General features: G+C 36.0%; 1 protein-coding gene across 1 annotated transcript; it reads left to right on the forward strand.

The window, feature by feature from the left end:
• The first annotated feature begins 770 nt into the window (after positions 1-770).
• On the forward strand, positions 771-8,453 carry LOC121737855. Its single transcript, XM_042129587.1, has 4 exons — positions 771-832; positions 5,286-6,082; positions 6,452-6,675; positions 8,439-8,453. Exons 1-4 carry the CDS (start codon positions 771-773, stop codon positions 8,451-8,453), a joined length of 1,098 nt encoding a protein of 365 aa, XP_041985521.1.
• The last annotated feature ends 2,858 nt before the right edge of the window (positions 8,454-11,311 follow it).

Here is an 11,311-nt window from a genome sequence, read left to right on the forward strand (position 1 = left end):
AACTTCAATATTGTACGACGCGGCGTTGAAAAAATAAGTTCCGAACACCTATTACTATGGTGACAATGCTCTTGTGATTTGATGGATAAAGGACCGACTTTTACACACCATTCATTTTGCCATCGTTCCACGCGAATAATACCGGTAAGACATGTTCAATACTCGAGGACGTGATATTTGGCTATTGTATTAGATGAAAAACATAATATTAATTGATCACTGAGTAGTATTAAAGCTTAAGAGGAGTCCACACCGCCGTTTTTCCATATAAACGTTGTCCCCTGTTTCCTCCCTGGATAATGCCGGTAGAGTTATGATTTTTTTCCTGAAATATCTATGGCCACTATTAGCATGTCCCTATGTTTTCTTTTTTTCATAATTTTATTATTAAAAAAGATAAGAACATTCAAAAACCCAAAAAAATGGCCAGATTTTGCTCTGTGTTCAAACACCCAGAAAACAAAACTGGCTAAAATAAAAAAATAAAAAAAACATAGGAACGCAGTTCAAGCCTTGCTTTAATTCTTAATGAAAAAAGTACTTTAATCGGTTAAGTTTTGGAGAAGGAATCAGCGGACAACGAATCGAAGATTTTCTGTTCTTTTATTAGAACTTTTGTCGTGTTGTCTCTATCGCGCTCTGCGGTGGGAGACTGGAGATTTATGAGACAGCAATACATTTTCAAATACCTATTTTCGATTTCTCTCGCCCCTGGTGTGTCCTCTTAAGTTAAATAATTATTTACCCAACGCATGGACACCGCGTTCGGGATGGGTAGCGGCGCGGTGTTTCTTTGGTGGCGCACGCCGCCGCGTCAGCCGCATAGTATCAAGTATGCCTTCTTGCCTAGCCGCGTAATTTACGTAATATTCACGATTCATTTATTTAAAAGAAAATTCGGAAAAATATTAAGTACCTAATTTCATTACATAATTATAATGAGAATCGAGTACAGAGTACTCTCCTTAAGTATTGAACTTGTCTCACCAGTCATGTTGTATACCATTCTCATCAGTCATCACCTTGATGAGTGGCAGTCTTCCACCGTACGTTTTTCGCGTAACTTTATGTAACCTGTAAAACTCTGGAATGAACTGTCACCAGCAGTAATTACGGATCAATACGACCTGCAAACCATTTAGAAAAGCGTGGAAGAGCGTATTCCCTCTAGCCAGGGTTCCCTAGAACAATATTTTTATTACTATCAAGCAAATTTTTGTCAATCAAGTATATCTACAGCCGACCATTAAATCTCCTCCTTTTTTTATGAAATAAGGGGGCAAGCGAACAAACGGGTCACCTGATGGAAAGCAACTTCCGTCGCCCATGGACACTCGCAGCATCAGAAGAGCTGTAGGTGCGTTGCCGGCCTTTCAAGAGGGAATAGGGTAATAGGGGAGGGTAGAGATGGGAAGGGAAGGGAAGGGAATAGGGGAGGGTAGGGAAGGGAATAGGGTAGGGGATCGGGCCTCCGGTAAACTCACTCACTCGGCGAAACACAGCGTTAGCGCTGTTTCAGGTTTCGGTTTTCTGTGAGAACGTGGTATTTCTCCGGTCGATCCGGCCCATTCGTGCCGAAGCATGGCTCTCCCACGTATATATAATTTTTATAAACAGCTGTTTATACAGCTGTTTATAAAAATTAGAACTTACGCTTATTTTTGACCGAATTCCAAAAAGGAGGAGATTTAATGGTCGGCTGTAGATATACTTGATTGACAAAAATTTGCTTGATAGTAATAAAAATATTGTTCTAGGGAACCCTGGCTAGAGGGAATACGCTCTTCTACGCTTTTCTTAATGGTCTGCAGGTCGTATTGATCCGTAAATACTGCTGGTGACAGTTCATAATAAATTAAAAAGATATTCGAAGAAAAACCTAGCCAGCTTTTCGTTAAATAAGATAACATCTAGCCAACACCTTGAACTTAAATTGTAGAAAAATCGACCTATCAATATTTTTTGTCCCAAGTTTTCAAAGAACACTGTCATATTACTCTTCTGTTATGAAAAGCCGTGAGAAGTTTGGCTCGAAATTTAACTACTTGTGCAATCTACGGGAAAATGGACATATTACCGAAAAACTGTGGCCATCTTGCAAGGTTTTTTGTAAGGCTTTTTAAAGACCCAAAGCTATCAAGCAGAGACAGCAATAAATATATAACAGCTAATGATTTAAAAAAAACCTCTATCGGTTGTATCACGGGGAGTGCTCTGAGGAATTGTTCGGAATCATACCACCTGCAACTTTTCGCCATCGTCCCACGCGAAAAACATACCATCCTCATCACCTTGATGAGTGGCAGTCTTCCACAGTGCGTTTTTCGCGTAACTTTCTGCCGCGCACTGTAAAACTCTGGAACGAACTGTCACCAGCAGTATTTCCGGACCTATACGACCTGCATACCTTCAAGAAAAGAGCGTATTCCCTCTTAAAAGGCCGGCCGCGGCAACGCATCTGCAGCTCTTCTGATGTTGCGAGTGTCCATGGGCGACGGCAGTTGCTTACCATCAGGTGACCCGTTTGCTCGTTTGCCCCCTTATTTAATAAAAAAAATACGATTCACGTAAGTATGTATTAGATGACGGATGTACGTTATTTGGTCAGGTTATATTGTTAAGTTATTGTAATCGTGATGTTGGCTGTGATTGACATAATAATAATAATAATAGTAATAATATACACTTTTCATGCACTTTTTCCACTTTTATTAATAACAATTATGTTTTACACGACCGGTTTCGAAAAAATCATCATCAATAATAATAATAATAATAATTTTCACCCTCCTTTTTTTCTTCTCTACCTATATTTCCTTTTTAGTTAACTCTTCCTATTTTTGTTTTAATATAATAATATAATGAAAAATGCGACTACGTAATAGAAATATATTACCCCAGGCGGGTACCGGCGCGAAAAGCAATGGAGAATCCCGCCCCGGGCCTTTGGGCCCGGGCTGTCCCTCGTATTCTGGGGGGGGCACCGTATCGCATCCTACTGCCCAGTCTAGTACTGCTGCAGAGAATACTAATTTCCAAACAATAAGCAACACATATTCATATCCTTCATCTCCTACCTCATCCGTCAGCTTGTTTCCATCGCTTCACTCTTCACCACAGTCATTCATGCTCAATAACTCATTTTCATCACGATCCACTACATTATCACCATTGTCAGAGGATGTTACACAGGAAGCAATTGCTACTAATCCTGTGCCCATTCCTGACATCAGTCCGTCTACGAGAAATAATTCTGAAAACATTAATCCAAATACCGTAGATCATAATACTCTTACACAGCCTCATATCATAAACACTCCAGTAAGAAGTGTTTTGCAGGAAATGCTTCCTCCAACCACTCTTGCTGGAAAAAGTAGACAACGGATGAAATGGACTGATCAAATAAACAAAGAACTTCTCCGTTGCTACTACATTGTAACATCATGCGAAGCCAACCTCACAGCATTCAGACCATCACTCCATAAAAAATTCACAGAGTCTTACCCTGAACTAAGACACATATCTGAGCAACGATTAGCAGATCAAATCAGAGTTATACATCGCAATAACAGAATACCAAGTCATGAAAGAGACAAGATAAAAAATACAGTAGCGCATTCGTTCGATTGTTCCAACGACCAGAACAATACAATATGTAGCATAGACACACAGCTTAGCCCCTGCGATATTCTGACAATCTCACATAATGCAACGGACGACCCAACTCTACAGCATCCTACAATTCAACCCACAAATAATAATCAACCCATAATTCTATCAAACTCTTCTGAAACTGTAGAAAATGCAATAATACCACAGACAGACATACTCACAACTGACGCCGATCAAACGCAGAATAACAAAATTAGTCAAGTATTTACAGAAATGTTACTTAATTACGCCGACACAGATCCAACACTCAGACCGGCAATACCAAAAATCCAGATTACACGCAACATAATAAAGACGGTAAATTTACTTAACAAGTTAATAGGAGAACATCTAGAAGCGAAAGAAACACCAGATATAGCGGAAATCCACAGTGCCATTTATTGCGCTGCAATAACAACTACAACTCTACACACTAAACTTAATAACCCCCCTGAAAAAGATATAGCAAATAAAACAAGAGACCCGAAAAATCCAAAATGGCAACTACGAATTGAAAACAGAGTCAAGAAACTACGAAAAGAAATTGGACAGCTTACACAGTACCTTAAAGGAAATCTTAGCCACACAAAACAACGAAAATTAAACCCTAACAATCTCACTGACGATCAAATAGTAGAATTATTAGATACTCTGAAACAAAAACTGCAAGCACAATCAAAAAGACTCCGCCGACTTAAAATCAGTAACTCTAGAAGAACGGATAATTTACTTTTCATTAACAACCAAAAGCTCTTTTACCAAAATTTAAACACCGAAAACATTAAAATCACACAACCGCCTAGTACAGATGCACTTAAGGACTATTGGGAAAACCTATGGTCCAAACCAGCCCATCACAACCTACACGCTTCATGGCTTGATACCGAAATAAATGAATGTCACAATATTAACCCAATGCCTGAAATCATAATAGATGATAATGATGTCACATACGCCATAAAGAAGACTCTGAACTGGAAAGCACCAGGACCAGATAAAATTCAAAATTATTGGATAAAATATTTTACTTCAACACATCACTACATCGCAAAAGCATTCAATTCAGCCCTCCAGGATCCCAAATTAGTACCGCTATTTATGATGCAAGGAATAACATATCTAAAGCCTAAAGATAAAAATGATACAAAAAATCCGACTAAATACCGTCCAATCACCTGCCTTCCAACTCTTTACAAACTACTTACGTCAATAATCACACAAAAACTAAATACGCACATTACTGATAATAAAATAATCCCTGAAGAACAAAAAGGCTGTGCTAAAGGCTCAATGGGCTGTAAAGAACAACTTATCATCGACGCCCAAATACACAATCAAACTAAAAAAGATCATAAGAACCTTTATTACGCATACATAGATTACCAAAAAGCCTTTGATAGTGTCCCGCATTCTTGGTTGATACATGTCCTACAAATATATAAGATTAATAATACTTTAATTCACTTTTTACAATACATAATGCATAAATGGTCTACTAAACTCAATCTAAGAACAGTCAATACCACCGTCAGTACCTCACCAATTAAAATTAAACGTGGCATTTTCCAAGGCGACTCACTTAGCCCCTTATGGTTTTGCTTAGCTTTAAACCCTCTATCTAAAACTCTGAATAGGTCAAACTTAGGATACATTATAGATAAAGCCAATAAAATCAAAATCACTCACCTTCTTTACATGGACGACATAAAACTGTTCGCACCTGACAGGCAACAACTGGAACACCTATTAAAATTAACGGAAAAATTTAGCGCTGATATTTACATGACATTCGGAACTGATAAATGTAAAATTAATTGCATTCTTAAGGGCAAACATACACATACAGAACCACTCAACTTAGAACTACAAGAAGGAACAATAGACAGCATGCAAGCTAAAGACACATATAAGTACCTAGGTTATATACAAAATACAGCTATAGATCATAAAGAAATAAAAAATACTTTAAAAATTAAATACAAACAGAGACTTAATAAAATTTTGAAAACTCAATTGTCAGGCCGAAACAAAATTAAAGCTGTAAATACCTATGCGATCCCTATATTAACATATTCATTTGGAATTATCAGGTGGTCTGACACTGATTTGGAAGCTCTCAACACCGCAACCCGAACCGCTTGTTACAAACACAATATTCACCACATCCATTCAGCAGTTGAAAGATTTACAATAAAGAGGAAGCAGGGAGGGCGTGGCTTTATAGACATAAAAAATCTACATTACACACAAATAGATAACCTCCGAAAATATTTCAAGACAAAAGCTAACACAAGCCCACTCCATAAAGCCATTGTAAGTCTACCTCATTCTGGAACACCGCTACAGTTTAATAATGACCAATTTGACCCTCAAAATAAAATAATTAAAATTGACAACAAAATAGAAAAATGGAAGAGCAAGGCTCTACATGGTAAATTTCCGTACCAGTTAAGCCAGGACCATATCGATCAAGCCGCGTCATTCTGTTGGTTAACTAAGGGCAACATTTATAGTGAAACAGAAGGGTTTTTAATAGCTATACAGGACCAAATTATCAAAACTCGCAACTACTCCAAATTTATCCTCAAAGAATTCGTAGAAACTGATAAGTGTAGATTATGCCACCAAACCACTGAGACAATCGACCATATTACCGGAGGATGCAGTTCACTAGCAAATAAAGAATATACTCACCGTCACGATAACGTAGCCAAACATATACATCAATTAATAGCAATCAAGTTTAACCTTATAGATACGCATACACCGTACTACAAATACAAACCATCTAACGTTCTAGAAAATGACTCCGTAAAACTCTACTGGGATCGCGATATCGTCACAGACCGCACCATTCTAAGCAATAGACCAGACATGACCCTCACAATTAAATCTGAAAAAACCACTTACCTTATAGACGTCGCCGTTCCAAACACCAACAACCTGAAACAGAAACACACAGAAAAAATCCAAAAATACATACCGCTCGCAGATGAGATCAAACAAATGTGGCATCAAAACACAGTAAAAATAATCCCGATTGTCATCTCCTCAACCGGTGTTATTCCAAAAACGCTTGCCGCTGCACTTAAATCCCTTGACCTTCACAAAAACACATATATACAGTTACAAAAGTCAATCGTTATAGATACCTGCTCTATAGTCCGCCGCTTCCTTAATTCATCTTCATCCTTCCCTTCAACTCATACCAATTAAACTTTTTTCACACTACATGAACAGGATACTTGGCAATCGCCCGTACCTGCTTCATTCTACCGGTTAAAGCCGAGACAAATCTTTTTTAAATAATAATAATAATAGTAAACATTTATTCAACAAAGTTCACAGTACACTACAATAGAACAAAGCACACAACAATAATGACAGAGAAAGAAAAAAAAAAAAGACATGCATACTATAAGCCTAACCACATAATAGGTATACTTATCAGTAAAAAAAAAAAATTAGAACACTTAATTCGAATTTTAACACAAACAAAATTTTACAAATAATTTACACAAGTACATAATATTTTTGTGGTGCGGCACGGATTGAGTGCTTCGGTATAAGGCAGTGCAGTGCGAAAAGTTTTTGAATAGGACTCCACTCAGGTAATGATCTTGGTACAGGATAACTGTACCACGGTCCCTGGTATTATGTGGATCCTTGTGACTGCCAGGCGTTTGACAGACACACAACACACAGCATAATATATAACATAAACTAGATAAAAAATTTACAGTAATAAATAATTCATATTCTTAGAATGTAAAAAAAATAATAATAATAATAATTACCTATTAAATATGTGCGGTAGTGGAAGTGTAATTACATATTAATATATAAATAATCACTACACCTGATGATGATTTTATCGAAACCGGTCGTGTAAAACATAATTGTTATTAATAAAATTGGAAAAAGTGCATGAAAAGTGTATATTATTACTGTGAAACATGAATTTCCACCAAGAAGTTACGGTACATTCAATATCATATATAATAATAATAGCTCCCACACCGGCTTCGGTGACGGTGGCCATACCTTGAACATTTTTTCTTTCATTTCGAAAATTTCCCGCCTGTCATGACTTTCTTGACAGACTATATTCTATTTAATTGTATCACTAGAATCAATCTCCCCGAAATCAAAACATTTACCATTACATTTTACGTCGTCCGATCCAGATCCGTCCCGATCCGTTTGACATAGTGATCTATCAACGCACAGCCCAAACCACTGGACGGATCGGGCTGAAATTTGGCATGCAGGTGGATGTTATGACGTAGGCATTCGCTAAGAAAGGATTTTGATAAGTTCCAACCCCAAGGGGTTCAAATAGGGGAAGAAAGTTTGTATATAATAATACTTCTTAACGCGAGCGAAGCTGCGGGCAAAAGCTCGTATAGTATAAGGTTTAACGTAAATTATAATATAAACTAAACATAAAGCTTACAAGATGATCCGACCAAATGACGTTGGTCTGTCAACTGCCTAGCCAAGCGCCCTAAGATTTTCTACGAACAATATAGGGTTTGGCTGCTTTGCATGATAGAAGATTTCAGCTTTTGCTTACAATATTTTAAAAAATTTAATAAAGAAAATTCCAGCCTCGTTTAGGCCTCTTCCCGATTGTAACAAAGCGACTAATAATTTTATGAAATACGTTTGTTTCCTCGTAGACCTTCAATGATAGGATTTTAACCCCCGACAAAAATTATTGGGGTGTAATAAGTTTGACGTATCTATCTATTTGTCTGATTGCCAATGTGTGTGTTTCTCTGTAGCAACCAAACGGGTAGACCGATTTTGATTGAGTTTTTGTGCCATGATCGATGACAATAATGAACTATTGCTAGAAAATTGCTAGAAAAACCAGAGAGTTGTGTTGTCGCATAACGCCACAATGCAGATTCGAAAACGTTGATGCGTTTCAACAGTTTTATACGTGGTAGAGCCATGCTTCGGCACGAATGGGCCGGCTCGACCGGAGAAATACCACGTCCTCACAGAAAACCGTCGTGAAACAGCGCTTGCGCTGTGTTTCACCGAGAGAGTGAGTTTACCGGAGGCCCAATCCCCTATCCTATTCCCTTCCCTACCCTCCCCTATTCCCTTCCCTTCCCATCTCTACCCTCCCCTATTACCCTATTCCCTCTTAAAAGGCCGGCAACGCACTTGCAGCTCTTCTGATGCTGCGAGTGTCCATGGGCGACGGAAGTTGTTTTCCATCAGGTTACCCGTTTGCTCGCTTGCCCTCTTACTTTATTATAATAATAAATAAATAAAAACAGTCGAATACGGTGCGAGCATTTTGCACCTCGCTCCGAGACTAGTGAGGTCAATGACCACTAGTGCCTCGTTTTCTCATTTTGTTATTACCTCAAATAACTTTGAACCAAGTTCAAAGTCAAAGTCAAAATTTTTTGTGCAGAATAGGTTTTTTTCAAACACTTTCCGAACGTTGGGGCTACACAGATGCCTACCACCGGTTCGGGAACTAACCCGGCGAGAAGAACCGGCGTAAGAAACTCGCACGGGGCCATCTTTTACCAAAAAGTTGTAAAATTACAATGTCATTATGATTAAATAAAAAAAACTAAATACAACAAGTGTACAATATTATAATAAAATAATATACAGAAACAGCTCTGCAGGGGGCGACCTTATTCCCACGGTGTACTATCATTCATGAAATCAGTAACTTTATAGTATGCTTTGGTACACAAACGTTTTTTAACAACTTTTTTAAATTTATGAATTGAAAGATTTTGAACGTTTTCTGGGATCTTATTATAAAGGCGTATACATTGACCTTTAAAAGAATTTTTGACTTTAGTATAATAATAATAATAATAATAATAATAATAATCTTTATTTGCAAAAATATGGTCATAAGATGGTACAATTTTACAGTGTCTCACATATTTTGGTCGATTTTCTCGACATGCAAACATTAAAATATGAACATTGGTCAAGACTCAAGATAGTAACATTAGTTCCTTAATAATCATTACATTGTCATAATCACTACACAATTAATAATCAAATTTATAAGTTGAGGCATATAATATCGTATTTTTAAACATGTCAATTAAAAAATATTAAAATTAGCAATGCATACAGTAATTAAATTAAATTCATCGTCTAAAACGATTTAAATAACAAAAAGAAAAAAAAAAAAAGAGCGATAAGATGAAGGAGAATAGATGAAGAAAAAAAAAAGAAAAAAAAAAGAAGTTATAATGTCAGTGTCATCTTTACAGTTCTGTGCTATACATTGTGGTCATATAATCAAGTCTATACAATAATTATTTATTGATTATAATAATAAATTAAATAAAAAGTCAATCCAATAAAAATGTCAGTCAAATTTACAATTATTAAAATTATTAAATAAGGGTTATTTACCATAGATGTCAAAGAATTTAAAATTACAGAATTATTTAATTGTAGTAGGAAATTATAAAAAATATCAACAATCTAATTTTAACTTGATCAAAACCTTCCTACATTTTGTCTGTCTTCAAAATATTCTTTATTTGAATAAAAACATTTGTCTAACAGCCAAGAAAACAAACTATTTTTAAATTTATTGTAGGTTGTTATATTTTTTATATTATTTGGTAGCTTATTATATATATTTATTGACATGATAAATGCATTTCTACGATAAATTTCAAGATTTTGTTTAGGTACCCAAATTTTATGCTTATGCCTACTTGATCCTTGTTTCTGCATTTCTTGATTTGTTGGAAATAAATATTGGTATTTTTTAACAAAGAGACAGATCTCAAATATATACTGACACGGTAGGGGGAGAATTTTCAGGTCTTTAAATAGCGGTTTACAATGTTCCAAGTAGTCAGCTCCCGCTATAGCCCTTATGCATCTTTTTTGAACAATAAATGCCCTTGTGATATCTGATGAGTTCCCCCATAATATTAACCCATATCTTAAAATAGGCGCAACATATCCGTGGTATGCCATTAGTGCTGAATTAACAGATGCTATATTTCTAATTCTTCTCAAGGCAAATATAAATCGATTCAATTTATTACACACATTGTCAACATGGTCTTTCCACTTCATGTCATTGTCAATTGTAAAACCTAGAAAGTTTGTTGTTGTCACACATTTTATAGGATCTAATTCATTGTCATTATCATCAATTTTTTTATTAAATTTAATAATTTTTGTCTTATCTAAATTAATTTTCAAATTATTCTTATTTAGCCAATTTATTATATTATTCAATTCAATTTTAATATCATGATTTAATTGTCCTTTTTTACATTTAATTATCAATGTCGTGTCATCAGCAAACATAATACATTCATGATTTGTTGAATGTGGCAAGTCGTTAATATACAATAAAAATAGAATAGGACCAAGTATACTGCCCTGTGGGACTCCGATAGTATTCAATTTGAATTGCGACTGATATTTTTTTAATCTTTTGTTGGATAAATTAGTTATTTCTGTACACTGTGTCCTATTTTCTAAGTAAGATTTAAACCAATCGTTAGCATTTCCTCTGATACCACATTTATCTAATTTATTGAGTAGTATTTTATGTTCCACAAAATCAAAGGCCTTACTCATATCCAAGAATACTGCGGCGGCTTCTAGACCTTTGTCAATAGCCTCACCGATTTGT

This window comes from Aricia agestis, chromosome 21, assembly GCF_905147365.1.
Source record: "Aricia agestis chromosome 21, ilAriAges1.1, whole genome shotgun sequence".
In the NCBI taxonomy this organism is placed as follows: Eukaryota; Metazoa; Arthropoda; class Insecta; order Lepidoptera; family Lycaenidae; genus Aricia; species Aricia agestis.